Below are 22,355 nucleotides of genomic sequence, written 5' to 3'. Positions count from 1 at the left end.
CCAGTGCCCTGCCAAGAGGAATCTCAAGCTGGGACAGAGATGGAAGAGAAAGTGAGGAAACCCAGTACTTCACAAATGCCTTATCCCAGTCAGGCAGCTGAGTTTTCTGATGGCCATAGGTTGGGTGCTTGGAAACACTCAAAGGCCAGCCAGAGAGGGCATCAAAGCGATCCTTGGGTAATTTGTGTCACGGCACAGGCAGAGTTCTTGGTGGGCCAGGGCCTGAGTGGCCCAGGTTTTCACTCACTCTTTTTTGTTTTTTGATATTTTTTTTGGTTTGTCTGGTCAGCTTTGATTTTGAAAATGCTTACACACAGAGTAAGGCCCAGACTTTTCCCATTTCAGTTATCTTAGTATACCTCCGGAAAAGACGTCCGCTCTGCCCGGTCATTTTTTTTTTATGTCTAAGAAAACATTTGGTTTGTTTTCTGTAGTTGTTGTCATACAGAAAACAATCACTGAGAATGGAACATTAAGAAAAAAAAAAGAAAAGAAAAAAAAATCGGTCAAGGTGAAGGTTTTTGTTAATATCAAATGGAACTAAAGAAAACATGACAGATGCAGTCTCTGAAAACCCAGGGAATTAAGACATAAAGTGTGTTTTTAAATCCAACAGCATCAGCATCTTAGAAATGTCTCATAAAGTCAGTTGGGTACAGCTTACAACAGAACACCATGCATGCACTTTAAGTGTGTACACAGTAATCTCTCTCTCTCTCTCTCTCTTTGTTTGGGTATAAAGCGGCTTTACGAGAGCACTCTGGGGATTGTATGCAAATGCTTCTCTCTCTTTGACTCTTCATTACAGAAGTGCTCATCAGACACCTGGGCTTCAGACAGTTGGAAGGCTCTCTCCTTTGGGACGTCTCCTGCTTGTTGTGATCAAGAGAGATAATATAATACAGGAATAGATTTATCCCCAAAATTGCCTTTGACTTTGTTCTTTTTCATGTTAAATCTTCTAAATGCACAGGAAAACAAACACTTAGGTGAGCTTAAGTAGGCTTTTTGGGAATACTTTTTTTTTCTTCTTTTTCCGCTTCTTTTTTTTTCTTTTTTAATAGCAAATTAATGTTGGAAATAGCCATCTTCTCTAAGTGGGATTTTCAAGGCTGTGTATAGTGAGGTTCTGAAAACCCCTTCTTTCTTCCAAACTCCTTCAGATTGTTTTCTTTTTTAGATGGCATTTTTTCTTTGAAAAATAGCTATAATACTAGTAATTTTTTTAATTACATTCCAGATTTAGTGACATTAAAATGGCTGATGTTACTCTTTGTCAGCTTGGTCAGTTTGAATTTAAATTGCCTTTCAAATTTAAAATTTTCACATCTCTCAAACTCAAGATTGTCTAAACAACATAAGCTGTATATAAGCAAAAAAGTCTCCATCTACAGACAGGATATGTGGACATACACATTCATAATACCTTTCTGACAACAGTTTATCATTCACTTCATCATCAGCGGAGACTATGAAGAAGTACCCATACACAAAATGATGGACACAGTACAATTCAGTCACGCTGTCAGCCCGCACGGAAACGACCATGGCAGCACTTGACAACGGCTACTAATTAGAGGTAAAAGTCAGAATGTGTTTTGTGCTCATACAGAAGACGCCAGGCAGAAAACATAAACCTAGTAATAAATGGTTGCTGAGGCAAGACCTTGGACTGGGATGAAATGCCAGCAGTTTGAGCATCAGTGACCCAAACAGAGCTGGCATTGATTTCCCTGTTGGGGCCTTTTCTCTATCAGGTAATAAAGTCCCATATAGATTTATTGGCAGAAGATGGTTACCTTTCTCTTCTTCTTCTTCTGTTCTCTGCAGCCTTTGCTCTCTACTCCCAGCAAATCTTCCAGGCCAACACATAGACACACAGAGCCACACACAAATTCACAAAACAGCATGTATGTATTGGGACAAACCCAGTTGGAATGTAATGCATTCTGACCAAAAACATGGTCAGTGAAGGGGTAGATCAGAGAAAAAAGGGAAAAAAAAGCAACCCTTACCCAGTTTAACGTCTGCAGTGTTTTTTGACATTTTACAGCCACTATGCGAAGTTCACAACCTCTTAAGAGACCTGTACATATGTGCAATCAGCAGTCTCTCTTGAGCTGCAGCCATTGCTGATTGCTTTAAAATAGTGTGGCAAATAGTTTTTTTTTGTCAGGTGGGAGAAAGATTACTTCTTTAATGTCATACAATGCCTCACAGTCATATTTGTTCTGACAACTTTGTTTTAGCTTATTCCAGCAAAACCGACAAGCAGAGGTTTTCACTGACTCTCCAAGGTGGTCTCAAAGCCGTGATTGCTTGGTTATGAAGTTACTCGGGTACATATAGACTGACACTAATGGCTCCCTGGCAAATCACGTTCAGCAGAATGATTGTCCCGTCGAGAAGTGTTTGAATGCAGAGACGTTGCACTTAAAACACTGCAGTGTGAACCATCAGCAAGACCCACCTCTTGCACCAGCACTGTGTCTGAACTCACTCACATTTCTGAGAATTTACTGCAGCATAACTCAACATAATTCTCACACAAACACCACAAAGCCACTCCACAAAACCTATTATACATGGACTGTGCCTGTTCCCAGCATACGAGTTCCACACATCCTATGCATACATCCATAATGAATTCATAATCACACGTCATAAATATACAAGTACCTATGCTTAGTACACAGTTAGCATGGGCTTTTTATATATAGTGTGTCACAGTTAATCATGAGGTGAGAGATTATTTTTTTTTATCCATCTTCAAAAAGTTCTTTGACTTTTGCATGACATTATTTAACATGAATTACATGCATTTATGACAACGTCAATCAAGCAGAATATTGGCTTCAGAGAGACACTGTACCAACAATACAAGGCATAAAATGTGCTCAGGAACATCTAGTTTTCCCTACCTACATCCCATCACTGACAGCCTGCAAAAGGTCAAAACCCTCAAGATCAAAGTATATTTCTTCCAGCCTGAACTTGAATTTCAAAGAAGACCAGGAAAAAAAAAGTTGAAATACGAATGAGAAGTACTTACAGGAACATAATCATGGCTAATGGTAGGCTTTCTCTGCAAGACGGTATTTTAAACCAGAGCTGTGTAATTACTGGATGAACAGAGGGTTATTAAACTTAATAATGATGAGTCCCTACCTGCAGATCTCTTCTCTTGCTGAGCTACAGTCAAAATGAGTCTCTGCAATCCATATTCCACAAGATGCTTCTGTTTCTACCTGGACAAGGAATGTTTCCTGCTGTCTCCATTAGCCTGCTGTGACTTTGAAAACGACAGCTTGATTTATGTAGAAACAGATAAAGCTCACTTGATTATACTAATTAGGACAAATAAATGTCGGATAAACAGCTCATTTTCAGGTGATTGAAGTCCTCTTTTCTGTTGGTGCTATAGGGATGGTCTAATATTCTTCTAATATCATTAATATAATTGGATTTAACTCTCAATAAAATTTTGGGTGCATTTTCAGACTTGCTGAGTGCAAAAATTAAAATGTAACAACTTCATGAATCCTTAGAAGGCAAAGACACTAATTGTACAATTCTGGGTGCCAAATATGGTGTTCTAGAACTTTCTAATAAATTCTGGTTAAGGCACTAGGTCATAGCTTCAGAGGTTGGAACCAAATGGTTCCAAGTTACATTCTGAGACAAAACATTTATTAACCATGTTTTATATGTAAACTGTAGACAATAGCACCTTTAGATCCATGATGAGGTTATTTTGACACAAAACACTTAAATATCACTCGTCCTGTACAGTGGTAGCAGGTGAAAAAGAAAACACGAATCAGACTTATCACCATGCATAGAGTGCTAATTAAAAAAAAAAAAAATCTTTTAATTTTTTTTTTTTTTAAGGGCCATTCTAGTTCCAAGTCTGCATGGTTAAATCATTGATATATCTGCGACTAAATCCTCCAATCATATTAAATATGATTTCTTTATGAAGAAGACTATGACAGAGCTTAACAAACCATAATCGTTAATGAATCTGATTCATTATCATTTGATCAAACTCCTATATCACTTTTAATCCAATTTACCTCTTCACTAAGTGGTCTCGGCTGCAGAAAGAAAATGTTAATATAATCTCCCAATAAAACCAAATTGCTGCTTTGGCTCCACTGAAATAGTCTGATTAATAATGAAAACAATTGCTCTGTTATTACATGGTGTTTTAATAACAATTTATCTACAAAATGTACTGACATCAATGTATTCTCTTTATGGAAAGTGCACTGTCACTGAAGCAAAAGAACATATAAAAGTTACAAACAAACATCCCATATGTTGTAAAAGCTCCCTCTTTTAGGCCTCTGTGCTCTACATACAGTAGAAATGAGTTAATTTCACTTAAACAGGATCATCTAGTCATGAATATAATTCTGCACAATTTAGCATTACAGTTTTTTCTTCAATGTTCCTGAACATGTCAACCACAAAGAATCGGTACCTTGCAGCCACAGGTCCTAAGTTGCTTCCTTTTGTGCGGTTACTGTTTTACTGTAAGCTCTCAGCAATGCAGTTTTGGCCGTTAGCTACACAGTTTAGTTGTCTCATAATCCAGAGAATTGGGGAGCCGAGCACTAAAGGCTTGCAAGGATGCATGGATGCGCACCACTTCGCTGGCGGTGAGTTTGAGTCTGTGGCGTAACAGGCAAGAAAACAGGTCCAGCGGCTGCTGGCCGGGCGGGGAGAGACGGTTAACCCGGTCTCGGATCTCCAGCAGCTGCAGAAGGGCCGAATCCTGCGAGCCCTGAGTGTACGGGTAGTCCAGCTGCAGGATCAAGTCTCGGATCGCCTCGGGATCAAAGTGCATACTGTAACCAAAGACCTGGATGCTGTTAATCTTCATGTAGCCCAGGTTTCTAGAAGGGTCTGCCATCTCCAGTGGTTCCAGGTAAACGCTGTCATTGCCTCCTGTGCCTACCGTTTTGATACGGCTCCTCAGATAAATGTGGATAGTCTCGAAAAAGGTCTTCCATTTGTTGCCCAGAGTCAAGGTCCAGTTAAAACACTCCAGGGGCAAGTCCAGCTTGGTGGACTGCCAGTCTGGGAAACTGTTCTCATTAACTGGTATTAACCAACTCTCCGAATGGCTGCCTCCAAAGGGGTTGATGAAAAGCGTGAGGGCGGGCTCCAGGGTGCTGTTCTTGGTTAGGCAGATCTGAAGAGAGATCCCCAGGAGCATATGCACCAGATTGGACTTGTATTTGTTGCTTTTCAGTGTCAGGAGCATCCTCTTCCTCCACGAAGGGTCGAACCAGCTGTTCAGGCGCATGTCATTGCTGATGAAGATGGCGTGGACTTCAAGGCGACGGTCAGCCCTCTGGAGAAGGTAGCGTAGCTCCAGGTCCTGCAGGTCTGTCTCAAATCCCAAGTAGTTCTCCGTGGAATCTGCCACCATGGGTCGACAAATCCCTTGACTTAGCATGTAGCCCACATTGCAGCTGCCGCACCGGGTGAGGTTGTCGCTGGCACAGGTGGCACAGCCTGGTCCCTCACCCACAGAGCACGGGGTAGGAACCTGGCAGGAACTGTGGTCGTACGCACATATGCAGGTGTGCAGCTCCTCGGAGAATGAGCCCAGCTGATTGTTCTCTGAGCAGTAGAGCAAAGACTGTAAATAGTTCAGCCAATATGCCTGTGGCCTGCATATGAAAAGAGCACAGACATATGCTAGTGATTTAATGTGAATGCAGTTCCACTTATTTAAAAAAAATACTCACAGTCAAACACGAAATGTACGGTGTGCGGGAGGACAGCTTATTCAAACACTCCTACACACTTTCCCTTCCCATTGAGCTATTTTTTTCACATTTCATGCTCACATAATCAACGGCTAATGGCCTAGATATGCAAATTCTAAAGGCCCTGTCTTGAAAAATAAATAGCTAATTTTTTAAGCCTTTGATGGCATAGGGATATCATGCTTTCTTGGAATGTTGCTTCTTCTTTTTTTTTTTTCTTTTTTTTTTTTTTGGCTGTATCTTCATGTCTTCAAAACATCACTGCATTTTTAAAACAAATTCAAACCAATTTCTCAAAGCTTCTTACTTCAAGTCTTGAACATGTGTACACAGTCTGCAAGAGTACTGGTAATACTATTTGGAAAAAAAACTTCAAAAAGAATCTTTGAAAATAAAAATTTAAAAAAAAGACATCACAAAGCAAAAACAGATGCGTATTTTGAAATGGTTCGTGAGGTTAACATATACGGCCTCAAAAATAAAAATATGACACGACAAACATCATTTTTGTTACACCAACGACATAACAAATTGTAATATTATTCTCTGTCAAACCAAAAGAAAACTGTGTCCCATACATCCCACAAGAAAGAAAACCCCAAAAGCAGAACACACCATGCAGAGGGAATGTTGAAAGTTTGAGAAAATTGCATCCCAAAACCAGCTCTGAGGTCTACTTATTATTTCTGGGTTAAGACTGAACTGTCATCTCCCTGCAGATTTTTTGGCATAATTGTCAGCTGTGTGAAACTGGCCTGGGGAGCAGAAATCAATCACACACGGCTCGTTTGGGTGAAACGCTCGCAAACGAGTTGTAGAGAAGTCTTTCAAGTGCTCCGTGTTTCTTCGAGGCAAACTGACAAACATTCCTCTTCGCAACCCATTGAGATTACAGTTCCGGAAAGAAGAAAAAGGCCACTTCTGTGAGCTAGCAATCACTTCATAAACATAAGACAAAAACTTCCTCACATAAAGAGGACAAAAACGCATTACAAAGGAAAGGATTACTTTATTGTTTGGTAGCATGTAAAAAAGGAAATTAATTAACTGTGCTCACCTCTCGCGAGGTAGGATTATATGGGGTTGTTTCTGGCACCTCTTGCTGAGGCTGAAGAGCTTATACACCACTCTCTGAGCTCTGCGAAACAACCCTTTCATGCTAGCCTCCAGCTGCTCATAGCGTCTCTGAAACACGCTGTCCAGTGACCACAAATGTTGGATTGTCGAAGTGTTGAGAAAAAAGTTCTGGGGCAGCCTTGTCAGGAACATCTTGAATTCATCTGTTAAAAATAGAAAAGTCCAGGAGAAAGGAGAGATGTAGCAAATCAAACATGTTATATTGAATGCATCAGTCAGAGTTGGTTAGCAATCAGTTACTTTTGTTCGGATAGATGTGCTTGACTGAAATTTGAAAGAATTTGTCCTGTTCTGAGCGTTGCCTGCCAGCAATACGTTTCACTGTGCTCAAGAACTCTGTTTTGTATTCAGTTACATCACATGTCTGGTCATTTCCTTAATATCTGACTGTCAGTTATATTACTTCATTAAACCCAGCAGGCATAGTCCATTGTGACAACTTTTACTGTGGACAAATAACAAGGTCTGGCATCATAGAGGAGGAGGCATGTTGAACATCTGAGGAACACACCTAGAAGCATGCTCTCCTGTCACCATCTCTTTCCAAACCTACCAGAGCAACAACAAAACTACTATTAAATGTCAGTTGTCTATCTCAGTCGGTTCTGGTTTGCCCAGAAGACGGTGGGAAATGGCATTTATGTACATACCCTGTCCCATGCTGAGTGAGGTGGTTTAACTTTGAGACCTCCCTGATGCTCATTTAGTTGTCTGTCTCTGGCCCTTGTGCAGTTCCCTGGTTTATACTGATATATGAAGCCAGTGAAATGATCAGATCACTCATGAGTCTGGTTTTGGTTACAGCTGTCCTTCTGTGACTGCTGATAGGCTAAAACAATTGTAGTCCTCTTTTACACTTTAAAAAGACAATGAATTTCACCAGGCATTCTTTTTTTTTGCCCAACATTTGCATATGTTGTAGATGTGTTGGCAGTTTAGGCTGTGAGTCGGCATTTGTTTAGCCTATCAGTTTATTTTGTCAGGTCTAAAATGGATTTTGATTGTTTTTGGTTTCAGCCTGAAAGCGGTGATGCTGCATGGTAAGATGTTTCTGAGCATTCATTATCAAAGTTCAGTGCTTATCAGATTTGCTGGCACATTAACGACAAACAGGGACGTCATGTCAGCGGCAAATGGAAGCGAAAATGGCCCTGTGTCCCACCTGCTCAGATTTTCCTGGCACTGGATCTGATATCTGCAATACATATGCAATACAAAAAAACTCTCTCTGATCAAACATTGACTCTACTATATAATTATTCCACTTACAAGCACAGCATGGTAATCATTTAGCACATACCATTCTATATCTTGTACATCTTCAACCAGCTACATTTTTACATATCATCTTGTCAGCTGTGCATGATTCTGGTGATAGTTCAGAATAAAGTGGATCATATGAAAATGAACTTGTAATGTGGTGCCCGAGTATTTACTCATTTATTTTATCACTCTTTGCTTACTGCAGAACAGGAAAAGAGAGAGAACATATTCCCCTACATTTTCACCGTAGATATGTTCGTGAAACATTTGGTTTTAGCTGACGGAACAGAACATTGTATGTCTTTGAGATCCTTCAGTGAAGGACATGTTTATGATGCCTGAGAAACTATTTATACATAGCACTTCCTGCACTTTCAGCTAGTGCTCAATAACACAAAGTTTGAAAGTAATTGCACTCCCACACATTACCGAAAGTTGAAGGAAAAAAAAATGAAAGAAATAGAAAGAAACACCGGGGAGGAAAAAAAAGCAATCCATTTTAATTTCCTTACAGCAATAATGGTCGATGCTGGGTGACCTCGGCAGGCAGTAATACCTAAACATTATGCTAAGTGCTCTTATTCATATGCTGTTACTAGGGGCAATGAGAACTGCTGGACAGGCAATAAAAGGCATTTTATGAGTGATTAATCTTGGTAGACATACTGTAAACTACCTGTTGGCGGATGTGGTAATTTTTTTTAATCCGGTCCTGTCAAACTGTTGATTTACTGAGAGCGCACACTGTGCCAAGGTTCAATTTTCACCGAACGTCATAAATGTTCGCTTGGTCGAACGTATAAATCACCACGTCTCACAAGTATGAAGGAATAGCATTTCTAATTGCATGACATATGATCAAACACCTCATTTATCTTTGTTACATGCCCCCCCCCCCCCCCCCCCCTTCAACGCACCTACCCCCCCTCACCCCCTGACCCCCTGCCTTTCCAGGTATTTTCTTACCTGACTCCTCAAATTCCTTATAGAGGGTCGCCCATGACTCTGAAATCCGAAGCAGGCTCTCCTCCATGGCCTGGATATCCATATAAGGACAGTTGCATTCTGGGAATTTCAGATCACACTTACACCAGCAGTCGTTGTCTCGGCAGACAAAACTCCCCTCGCCGTTGCAGGCAATGTAACTAAGGGCAGCCTGGACGAAAGTGTCTCTGAGGTAGTCTGGCAGAATGACCTGCAAACCTTCGAATGAAACCAAGAAAAAACATCACAAACACGACTAATGTTAATGGCCAGCTTCAGACAGTTTGCTGTATCATTTGTCTCAATAACAGTGATTTCCTGAAATTTTCTACACAGTCAGTAATAACACACGTTGTTTATGAACAGGTCGGAAAGAGAGCTTATTGTTAACCTGGTTTTATACTGACCAGTACGTACAATTCACACTAAATTTTATCTGTGGGGTAGCATGATTTTTATTGTGTGGCTTTTGAACCAGATCAGTTATTACAGAACATTAAAATAAAATTGTGAAACACAATGAGACCGCACGCAGTACGGGCTAATGCATGGCATTCATGACAAAACTCCTGCTAACTTACCTTGCAAGTGAACTTTGTTTTCAGGGCTCTGAACCAGCACAGAACTCACAGAATCGAGGTTGTCATAGTTACTGCAACCAAGAGGGCCAGTTCTTGTTTCAGTTACCTGGGCAACGACGGACAGACTGTGAAATTATGGATTTGCCATAAAATTGGACATTCTCCAGCTTACACAAACATGGTAAACAACATGGATCTAAAGTGTTTAAAAAGTTTTACACATTTACAGGTACCATATAAAAAAAAGAAAGAAAAAAAAGAGGAGAAACGGTGTGTCGAAGAGGACTGACTTTAAGTACTTCCATTGCATGGAGTGACTGTGACGGAATGCCTGCTCTCTCAATGGTAATCATCCACCTCTCCATATGGATTCTGACTAAGCAGTTTGAAAGAGATCCACATAGACCAAGACACAATATCCTATTTTATGGTCTCTTTTCACCCTCTGGCCACTTCTCCATTAATTAGCCTGCTTGTTAGAGACATAGTTCTCTATCCAAAATGAAGGAAATTAGCCCTTGTTTCCTCCTAGCTGAAGCACAGGCTTCTGATGATGGCTAGACCTCTAGCTGAAGTATTGACTAAGGCATCTCAGATGAACTTTCCTGAAACTAGCCCTCCATTTTTTGTCTTCTCTTGCATTCACAATACGAGATCACTGCAACAAAATCACCCCCTGATTTTCTTCTAACTCAATCCAGTAAGTCTCTACATCACACAGGATTTACCTATTCTACCTGTGGGGAATAAGGTTAGCATACATTTCCTAGCATGTGTTTTTATTTGTTTTGTTTTTTGTTTTTTTTGTTTGGTTATTTGTTTGTCTTTTCATGCCACATGTAGTGTGTTATTGGTAACTGATATTACATGTAATGATGTCTGTGTCTACATACGTGCTTGACTGTCCACCCCACAGTGGTAGAATCTATCATAGTCATAGCCGACTCACCCACCCAAAGAAACGGGTCAAATTATGTTCTCCTGGTCCCTCAACAACATTTGGCAAGTATAGCACAGCTGGGATTCAAACCCTGAATCTATGGTCCATGATACAGAATTGTTTGACATTAGCTTACACCTGGATCTGCCACTGTTTTTTCACTTTCTTTCAGTTGTGGTGATGCAAGCAAAATTTATCACCAGCCCAAATATGCACCCCACCAGCACAACCCGTGCCTCCACCCACCCCTGAATACTCAGCCAGTGCTGGCACACCTTCATCAACCTTGTGATCTTTTTCCATTCTACTCAACAGATCTCATCCAGGTTGACGGGGAGATACGAAAGGGGACGATTTCACCATGCTGTCACAAAACCACTCAGGGTCAGACAGAGAAGACCTCTGGGACATATTGCCACGAACACACACACACGCACGCACACACACAGGCACACACATGCACACAAGCACACGCACACACACACACACATGCATACGCACACACACACACACGTGCACACACAAGCACACGCACACACACACACATGCACACGCACACACACACACAGGCGCACACACAGACACACACACACACACACACACACACACACAGGCGCACACAAGCACACACACACACTCACACACACACACATTCACACGCACACGCAAAAGCACACACACACACACACAAACACGTGTGCGCGCACGTGCACACACATGCGCACACACACACACACAGAGTCACTTTGCAAATTTATGTGTTCGCTGTGGAGTCTATAATAGTAGATATTTCAAAGTTTGACCTTTACAGAAATGGTTTGAAAGGTATCTCCAGGCTTCAACAGTGAGCAAACGCTCAGTTTTCTTCCTTATTTTGTCGCCTATCTTCATGCAAAATGCAAGTGTAGTTCTGGGCTAGACTTAATTACTGTCTGAGAAACGAGCCTTTGTGTGCCAGAGATTTGCACTCGTTTAATGTTTCATGATAGACAAATGAGTGACAGGCATGACCAGACTTTGTATCTACAACTACAGAGGTCTTTATTGATCATAGGATGATGTTGCATTTCACTGATCATTGATTAATTGATCGATTGATAATTTATTCTTTATTTGCTTTAAGTAAGCGAGGAAAATCATACAAAGATATTTCAAACAGTGTCAATAAGTGCTTTAACTGAGCAAAATCCAATTTATTAAAACATTCAATTGCCTGGCATTCCCAAAAATGACTAGCAGTGTTTGAAGATGACGTCAGTCCCTCGCTTACTCTGAGACAATAAAGCACCCATTAGTTCCACTTGGTTTAAATGATTCTAACGCATTTGATTCAAATTTAAAATGTTACTTGACAGTTCTAAAAATTGCTGCAGACACTCTAGAATGATTCATCAAATAATTATCTATTCTGAGCAGTCCGTTACTTCTGCAATTGTACTTTATTTGATGTGACCAGAAGCTCGGACTCAAAAGCTCATTGAGGAAAATTAGTCTAATTCTCCTGGATTAAAAAAAAAAAAAAAGAGAGAGAGAGAGAGAATTACATCAAGTCCATATAGATCATTATTTAATACGCCATATGACTCTCCATATGCTAAGCAATGGTGACTAATGCAACATATGATAAGAAATATTCTTTATAAATTGCAGCTGCTATTCGTGGCAAACACTTAATGGTATAGTACAGAACGACAAATGACACATTATTACCTATATTGTCCCCCCTGTGTTTCAGATCTGTTTGGGTTTTAATTCTTGGTGCAAGCAATCTGTACTTCATCCACACACTCTCCAGACTGCAGCTGTCCTTGGAAATTCATTTGGCCATATTACAACAGCTCAGCGTGGTGTTTTTTCTTCTTATTTAAACAGCTTTAGAAACTTTGACTGCACTGACTGGGAACTAAAATATGGACTATGTTGGACACACAATAAGCTAAGCAGTATTCAGTGTCTTAACCTCTTTCCACTGAACTTCTGTACTTCTGTACTCCACCAAATTTTGAGATTTACCCCCCTCTGTTTGTGTTAGTGGAAGCCTGAGGAAAAGCAATGCAATGGGCAGAGCACACTGGTTTTAAAAGAAAATCCACAGAAGAATGGTTGTCAGCATGGTGTTAAAAAGTTCTGACATGGTTTTGCTTTCAGAAGACATTTCTTTAATCTCCAAAGTAGTGTTATCCAGCAGGGTGAAAGGGTCGTTGTATCACCGCTGTCGTTTGGGGAAAATTACTGAATCAGACACAAAAATGATCCCTGCTGCAAACAGCTTGAGTTATTACATATTACACAAACAACCTGAGCAAGCACTGCACCTCTGGGATGCTTAGTGATTCTCTGAAGGGCCCACACCATTTTTCCCCATTAATGCAGCGTATCCATAACACTAACAGTCTTTTCCTCCAAAAAAAAAAGAGGGAACAACACACACACACACACACACACACACACACACACACATTTGCTGAATTTCTGTCTCAGCAGACACGGGCAGGAAGAATACAAAGAAAGCCTCATCCTTTGTTCAAGTCCTCCCTCTTTCAATTTCAGGATCTTTACTGCGGAACATTCTCTTCTGTCTCTCCTGGAACCACACAGGGCCAGCGCCCCATGGAAACCATGCATGTATCTAACGGCTCTAGCTCCATCTCCGTGATTCAGCCTTTCCTGCCAACGGGCCTGAACAAGCCTGTCTCAGAGTCTGCACCTGTCACTCAACAAGCTTGTCTGGATTTCTCACTTGAAAGCGTACAACCAAAAAAGAACAACTTTCACAGAGACAAACGCAACCTCGGCACTCGAGAGGCAGCCTCCCCTCAGCTGTAATAAAAATGTCTAAACTGTAGAACAGCTAGGTAGTGAGAGATACACCGTTTTATTTAATGGCATGGGGAGGAATCATCAAAGTGTACCCAGAAAGCAAAGAGAGACACGGGACTACGATTGTTTGGAGGATTTGGGAAGGCTTTAGGTGTCCAATTTGCGGCGAGATATTAATGGCTGACACTTTGCAAACAACAAATGCAACACTCTAGCAACTGAAAAGCCATGTAAGCCTCACTCATTATAACAGGATAACAGCTAGAAATCTCAATCAACAGCGAGCAGCTGACGATGGCTCCTGCTGATATGAGTTATGTGTGTTAAGAAACAAGCTGAAATAACGGAGTTTGGTAGGTATTTTGTCAACACTTGACATACGGCAATTACATACCAATACATATTTTATACATATGTAATAACATATGTTCTTCTCATTTAAGGACTTCAGTGTCGGAATACGCACCACTCTGAAATACAAATGACTGCTTTTTCCAAACACACCATTTAGTATGACATTTCCCACTTCGAGCCAGCATAACGTCATAGTACGGGCTCCAGCATTTCAATACGACCATATTAACTAGAAAATATCTGAGGCCTTTGTCCTGTGGGTGCGTTCATTCGATAGAGGAGCTGTGAACTTGGCGGATGGCTCACCTTAATGGCGTTGGAGGCGATCTGGAGGTGGTGCAGTTTGCGCAGTGTGCTCTCCCGGTCGATGAAGTAAGAGGCGGCCAACTGGTGCAGGGCCTCCAGAGTCACGGCCGTGTTGTTACTGGTGTAGTCACTCACCTCTGCTTTCTTACTCAGCCTCCTCTTGTCCACAAATATGGTCAAAGCCTCTTCTCCTACAAGGCACATAACAGCATTACCTGCCATAGCACAATATGGAGTCACCGTCAGCCAAGCGTGAGCAATAATGAGTCTAGCATAGAAGTCACACAGTACTTCACGTGTTGACTCTATCGCTGCTGTTTAATAAGAAGGCAGTCAGGGCGACAGTCGGATCTCTTTAATAGGACAAATGACTGGTGTCAGCTTGGGCTCTGATAATTCACTGTAGCACACTTCAAGCAGGGATATTACTTAAGCTGCTGGGATGCTAAAGACAATATATTTTCTTCAGCCAATACACAGCAATACACTTTTTACTTTTTTAGTTGAGTTGTCCACCATCCAGTCGAGGTGATACTGTTTAATCCTTGCCGTAACACGTCATAAAAAGTCATGACACGTAAGGTCATATCGTGACATTTGGATTAACTCTGTCCTGCCCTGTTACTGCTCTCTGACTAACACAGTTTAACACGTCTTGTCATTTGTACGGTCAAAGTGTTTTGATAAACTCTTTCCACAAAAAGTCCCTTTAAACAGTGACACCTCAGAGGGAGACATGACAGTGAGAGGAATGCAAGGTTGATGTGTTAAGGCAGGGGTTGTTGTTTACACCCTGTGTGAAAGTGCCAGATGTTCTTTTCTTTTCTTCTCTCTGTGGTCCCTGTCCTGCCACAGCAGTGGGTGAGAGACTTCTCCATCCATTTCTACCCACAGCATGTTTTCACTGTGCATTTATGTATTCCCTGAAGTTCTTATGTTTCCAAGCGAGAGACAAGCAATCAGTTTATAGTAGCGCCCACATCTCTGACGCAAGGTCGAGACCAGGCTTTTCATTTTCACGTTCATACAGGGCCATGATATCAGTTGTTTGGCTGAGTGTGGAGCACACATCACATGCCACCGCCGGGTGTTTTGCATTATGTGGAGACACTTGTGTACGTGACTTTCTGTGATCACAGACAGGACAGAACACTCCAGAGGTGTAGCTTTTTTATCAAAAAAAAAAAGTCCACATATGGTCCAGAACCTTTTTACAATAACAATACCATCTATTTTTATATATGCTCCACAATATGGTTTTGAGACAACATTATGGAACAAATATATAGCAGATGGACACCACATTTGTCTCCAGTCAAATTTTCTCAGGTCTGATGGAAAGAGAAAAAGAAAGAGAGAGAGAGAGGGGAATGAATATACGCGCTCTCTTTCTGTCATTGATATTTGGCTACGAAAGAACGATCGCGCACACTGGAATCTTGCACGTGGAATTTACTTTAAAGAATATGAAATGGCGAAATGTTTTCACACTTTTGGTTTGAGCTTAAATGAACCGTTCTGAGAGAGTGTAAGTGTAAAATGCAGCGTGGTATTGGGTAAGTGTTCTCTACCTCCCAGTGTGGCTGACAGAAGAAAATGAGTCCCATATTTCTTGATCAGATTGTCAGTAATTTGCTGCATGGTGGGGCGGCGGCCCAGGAGGCGAATGTTTCGGACAAATTCGGGAGTGAGGGGCAGGGGGGAGTCCAGGAAGTCTTTTCGCTCCACGGCCAAGTTGTTCACCTTCCAGCGCCCAAACTCTCTGCAGAAGAGGAAGAAAAAAGGCAGGGAGGGGTGGGGGGTGGGGGGGGGGGGGGGCAGAGAAACACAGGACTAATGATCTGTTTATATTAATATACTCGTCCTGAAGTGAAGAGGGACAGGCAAGTCTTTTGGGGCCAGGGAGGGTTTGCTGTCTCACATCATCATTAGCATAAAGTTGTTGGAGCAGATACCATTTGGAAGATGAATATTCTGCAAAGCATGTGAAAGCACAGCACAAAGCTGACAGGTCTCGGTCTTCAAAAGCACATCAGAACAGAAGCACGCTTAGACAGGGGAACTCACACAAACCTGCCCACCCCTAACATCCATTATGTTTCATAACGGAAAGGAGTCCATTGTCATTTACAAACAAGACATCTCCATTAAGAATCAGAGGCACACTAGGTTTTGTACCCATAAAGAGCTGTGAGTACATTAAGCCTACAGTCTGCAGCCAGTCAAGTAATTAGAATGCATGAATGCTTCCTTTGCAATTTCCTATGAGTCATAAGTATTTTACGTACATTTTTTTTTCTGAGTTAGGGTCAAAGTAAACACTTTTCTCTATGTTTTTTTTGTTTTTCTTTTTTTCTACTTATTGTTCAGTTTGAGGCTGGTTTGAAACGTCTGCCTTGAATTGCATTAAAACATGAGTTGATGAAGTTACAGGAAATGAAAAGAACAAATCATATTATACACTTCCTTTTATCTGCTCTCTCTCTCTCTCTCTCTCTCTCTCTTTCTTTTTTTGATCTTGTTTTCTGGCTCCCTCTCTCTCTCTCCTGTGCTTCTACACCAGGACACAAAAACCATGGACACACACCAACACAAACCACCTTTCAATGCTGACGGTTGTACACTCTCAAGTCAGCCCCTTGCCACCTCCCCCCCCTCACACACACACACACACACACACACACATCTGATACAGTCTGCCCGGCTCTAAGAGCAAAGTGTTCAGTCATCAGAGCGAGCTGGCTAACCTTCTGCAAAGGTGATGGATGTGCATGGGCCGGCCTTTTGAAAGGAGATCTATCACATTAAATCAGGAGTAATGACACAAGCCGCCCGGCCCAGATGTTTGATTGATTCATTCCAGCCAAAGCCTTTAATTCCATCTGCTACTCTGCAATTCATGAGGGCAATGGAGGTACAATTATGTGAAATTATGTAATGAAACAAAACAAAACAAAAAAAAAAACACAGACTAGACTTAAGTATGGCCAAGCTGTCACTGGACGTGAATCTGAGGAAATTTGATATTTTAATAAGTTTCAGACTCAGATGTGATCCGTGCTTTTAGGCATGGAGTATTAAGAACTATGGGAGCCAAGAAGGCACAGTTGTGTGGCGTGCGACGAGTGTTTGATGATGATTCCTGGCTTCTCCTCACGCCACCGCGCTAAGCCCCTGTCTTCAGCTTCAGCACGGAATTTCTTCTCAGGGTGGAGTTTCTGTGGTGGTTCTGTGAGCTGCTCAAATGCACAGAGGGAATAAGAAAGCAGATGGAAAGAAAAATCCACCCTGTCATCCTACCTGCTCACTCTCAGCCCACCACAATAAGCTTCTCGCCTCTTATCTTAAACTCTGCTTAAGTCAGCCTGGATTGAGACCCAATGGGGAGAGAATTATGTTGTTTGAGGGCCTACTGGAGACTTACGGTGTGCATTCAACCCGCTGGTCATTTTATGTACACCATCATCATCATCATCATCATCATCATCACTACCATCATCATTGCTACTCTCTTTTAGCTCACATGAAACCCATCCTTCCCAGTTTGATATGTGTGTTTGCGTGCGGCACAAATCATGAATATGTTTCTAAACTTTGCTCTCCTACAAACTATCTTCAGATGAGAGACTCAGGGCTAAACTCATAAATCAGTGGGGATGTTTTGTTTTTTTTTTTTCTTTTTGTTCTACTGACTTTTATGTGGAGAGAGATTCACACACACACACACACACACACACACACACACACACACACACACACATATATATATATATATATATATATATATCCTTTTTTTTTTTAAGAAAACAAAGCACAAAATGATTTCAGAAAAAGTTTTGAGTACACTAGCAGACCCCCTTGAGCCTGTCATCGCAAAGTGAAATAGCATTCTGTTTCATGACCTTTTCTATCTAATTTAGGGGCACATTTCCTCACTGATAAAACCCAGACATGACCAAGGAGCCGCTGATGTTTAATTTGAAAGTAGGTTTCTGTTTCTGTCAGAATGCCACCTTTGTCACTGATATTCTACATGGCAACTTCTCTAAACAAAAAAAAAAAAAAAAAGAAACCCATTTCCAACAAAGAACTCATTAAAATTCTTTCAAATTCAATCAAGGGGAAAGGTGGAAAATTGGACGAGGGATGTGACTGTGCACTTTCATTACCCAGACGATGCTGGTGCAAACCACTGTAACTAGGAGGACCACTTCTGGTAATTCATCTTCTCCGTGTCATTGCAGATTATTGGAATTTAGCAGAGCAACAAAACTGTGCTCCACAGGAGGCCTGGCCAACCTCCTGAAAATAATTTTGTCACTTTTAATCTCTCCAGCTCTGTTGTGTGCTAGATTTATTATTTGTTATTGGCAAGGGGATGGACTTGGAGGAAGTGAAGTGATTTGAGTGAGAACAGACAGAACTGCTTCTGGGTTCTGGTCCACAGAACTTTTCATTCGTATATTTTCTTTGAGAATCAGATGTTGAAGAACAGAGTGAAACTTTTTTTTTTTTTTTGATAAGGGGTAAGGCAGCGCTCTCAAAAAATTCCCATGTTTAATCCGCTTTTCCTTCTTCTAGCCATAAATCTCAGGAAAAAAAAAACAAAAAACAAAAAAGGGAATTAAAAAAAGGAAAAAACAAAACAAAACAAAACAAAACAAAACTGAGAGATGAAGTAGAATCAGACAAGTGATTAGGGGGTTTGGACTGTCTTTGATAGTCTGTTTGTTTAGCAGTGGGGAACTGGCCTGCCTTTAGAAGCTCTCCTTGGGAGATTGTAAGAAAAGTGAACACACTCTGAATGTGGTAAAGTGAGGTGAAAAATGAGTTCATGGTCTAAAACCATTTGTTCACTGAGTAGCTGTTGTACTCCCTTTCAACCAGCGTGTTTCTCAAATTCAGTTCACAGGGCCAAAATTTTAGCCCAGTAGTAAAACATCCGATTTACCATGTCAAGTACTTGGTGACATGCAGACTATTAAGTTGAATCAGTTATATTAGACAAGGGGCAGCAATGAGAATGCTGCCAAGTGGGTGCCAAAGTCTAGAGATCAGAAATACTTCTTTAAGTCTTTAGTTGGCATCCACAACAATTCTCTGTTTGGATTAAATTGCAGTCTAAATGGCAGTTCTCTGTTCAAAATGTCATTGACTCAAAAACTAATTTTAATCCTCGTCCAGGAAAATGGCCCTGTGTCTTTGACCCAAAAATGGAGACACTCTGGCAAATCTGTGCCAGTATTGGGCTCCGACTCCTGTCAATGCCTACGTTTCAACATGGCATGAATGAGATCCTGGTGAAAACGGTAGAGTAACATTAGTCTTAATCAAAGCTGGCATTAACCTTCCCAGGTTTCAATTGCTAAATGTTACCTGGCCACTGACAGGAGACTCTTGAGGAAAAGAGCTCTAATGTAGAGTAATGAGCATTAAGAAACCACTAATCAGTTATCCACACGATAAGACTATTAATTTAACGCGGGGTGTAGTCACTCTCTGATGTGCCAGCTCTCTTGAACAGACAGGGAAAAATGAACTACTGTTTAAATGGTGAGCCAATCACCAAAAACCTATTTTCAAACAATTCCACAGACGTCAACAACCTGGTTCGGTGAAAGATGTTCTATAACTGTCTGCTAAACGAGGTATAGGATTTATGATGGGCTGTCTCTAACTCAGAGGCGAGAATATCTGCTTATGTACACTCAAATGATCTGCTATTTCATTCACAGCACAGATTACATTCATATGTCTGCTCGTATGTTGTAATACTGATACGTCTGGTCTGCCTGTTTGTTTAAAATCCACCAATATCAGAGGCACAAGGAAATGAACAATCCATCACAATTTGTCCCGGAAATGCATTGAGGTGACACAATTGCCATTGAACTCTCAGAGCGTTCTGATTCTAAATAAGATCTTAGTTTGTGCAATAATCGTACACAAAGTCTATTGGGGATGGATCTATTTGTTGTGAATGCACTAAAGAGCAAAACAAAGAGAGTGACATGAATAAATGAATAGCTCACAATATCAAGATAATGCAGTTCAGTGCAAAGTGTAGAGAACTGTACCCAATGAGAGGCAAACCATCCAGTCATTAAGACTTTGGAAGGCATGGTAGCCTAATACCCTATAATTGAAGTAATTCATCAAATAACTTCTAATCCATGGACAATTGACCAAACCGTCTACCTCCCCCAATACATGGCTAATTTTTTTTTTCCCTCCCGGACAAGTACACAATTTACAAAAACAGCAATAAAAGCAAAGTTTCTCTTGTGTAAACCACAGACACATCTTTCTACCCCACCCCTCTTCACCTGTATATCTTGTATCTGGTGGAGAAGCCCTGTCTGTTTCTCTCCACAAAATCAGTGTATTCCTGGGAGTGGTGGAAAGGGCCCTTATCAGAGAGCAGCCAGTCCAGGGGTCCTCCGGGGCCATCTTCAGCGAGGCTGGCTGAAGCGATGATCCAGCAGTGGAGGGTCACAGTCAGGACTTCCCATAGCGCCATAGGAAAGAGAGCCATGGCTTCAGCAGAAGCACAGGGACACAAGCTCATTCCACCACTGAGCACTGGCCATCTGCATGCTTTCCACTCTCAATGTGCATCTGGGACAGGGAGGGATGGAACACAGACAAATGCATAGCCCATAAATACAAATAAACACACACACACACACACACACACATATAACCCTGCAAAAACCTATATACGAGTACAAACTGCTATCAGCAGAGGAAGACACAAATACATATATACCCATAAACACACACACACACACACACACACAACCACAAACAACTAATTAACACTTCCACACTATTACACAGACACACACACACACCTCTATGAATAAATCCATGCACACATGTCCCCATAAACACACATAAACATATTTATCCCTTCATACAGCCCTGCCACATGCCAAGCATCCCTTAACCATTTGCATACACACACACACACACGCAGGCAATTAGCAAGAAACACCGTCTCCTTGAGGCCATGAAAACTATTTCAAGACCACAGAGACATCTTGTCAACAGTCAGAAGAAAGAAAAGTAAGTTTATTCATTGTGGGAATAGTATGCTAATTGTCTGTAACTGAGAAATGTAATATATTCATTAAAATGCTTTCTGAATGATAATGGGCATTTAGTACATCAGAGAAACAGGGTCTTCCTGGATTAACCATGAAAAATGTGAGGTGTAAAAATAAATAAATAAGTAAATAAATAAATAAAAATTCTCATCCAGCCTCTATGCCACTCCGTTACAGTTTTGAGTTGAGACAGTATGAAGTGCAAAGTATTTCCAGCAAGATGAGATGAGATGCACCACATGAAAAACCTTCATGATTTTTATACTTTCCAAGCTATTTCAGTCCAGTCAAACGTATTTCATCATACCGCATTTGGCAAACACAACAGCTTTTGTCTTAACAAATCTTTGTTTATTTAATTATTTTTATGCACTAGCAATCATGCACTTCTGGTAGTCTGCTTTAAATTTCTCCCTTCTGTGCTGCCTCTTGTTTTGGCTGTCCTGCATTGTCATATTTCCGTAAGTGAAGTCAATCACTCCACAGACATGACTATAGCAGATGCCGGGACAGAATCTCGTTACTATGTTTTGATGACAGTCTGTCAAATGTTGTTTTCCATTAGGCCATATGTGAAGACAGCAACTAAAGTACATTTGTCTAATGCAGAATGGAGAGCAGGACCCAGAGTGTGTTTGGATGCATACATCCTAATCAGGACTAATTGTTAAGGTCTGTTATACAATACTCTCACGAAGCACATACATGTCATCGATTAGTGATTTAAAGTTCACCTGTGATTCAGTGAAATGTGACTGCGAAATGGAAAAGAGCTGTCACAAGCTCAGACTATATATGAAGTTTAATAAACACGATGCATGTCTAGTCCACCACAACCACAAATACTGTGTGTCCAATACAGTTAATGGGATAATGGGATAATGGTGTCTGCATCGCTCCAGTGTCATTTTTTCTTATGTGTAAATATAAATAAATAAATATATATATATATATATATATATATATATATATATATATATATATATATATATATATATATATATATATATATATATATACACATGCACACACACACACACACACACATACATACATACATACATACATACATATATAT

General features: G+C 40.9%; 1 protein-coding gene across 1 annotated transcript; it reads right to left on the bottom strand.

Annotated features, from left to right (window-relative positions):
- Positions 1 to 4,567: 4,567 nt before the first annotated feature.
- On the bottom strand, positions 4,568 to 20,688 carry brinp3a.2 (bone morphogenetic protein/retinoic acid inducible neural-specific 3a, tandem duplicate 2). Its single transcript, XM_030791639.1, has 7 exons — positions 20,495 to 20,688; positions 15,740 to 15,930; positions 14,169 to 14,359; positions 9,749 to 9,854; positions 9,150 to 9,386; positions 6,841 to 7,063; positions 4,568 to 5,684 (listed from the first exon to the last, which is right to left on the bottom strand). Exons 1-7 carry the CDS (start codon positions 20,686 to 20,688, stop codon positions 4,568 to 4,570), a joined length of 2,259 nt encoding a protein of 752 aa, XP_030647499.1.
- Positions 20,689 to 22,355: the final 1,667 nt, after the last annotated feature.

The sequence above is a fragment of the Chanos chanos genome, chromosome 14 (assembly GCF_902362185.1).
Source record: "Chanos chanos chromosome 14, fChaCha1.1, whole genome shotgun sequence".
Classification (NCBI taxonomy): Eukaryota; Metazoa; Chordata; class Actinopteri; order Gonorynchiformes; family Chanidae; genus Chanos; species Chanos chanos.
This window is presented reverse-complemented; position numbering and strand designations above follow the sequence as displayed.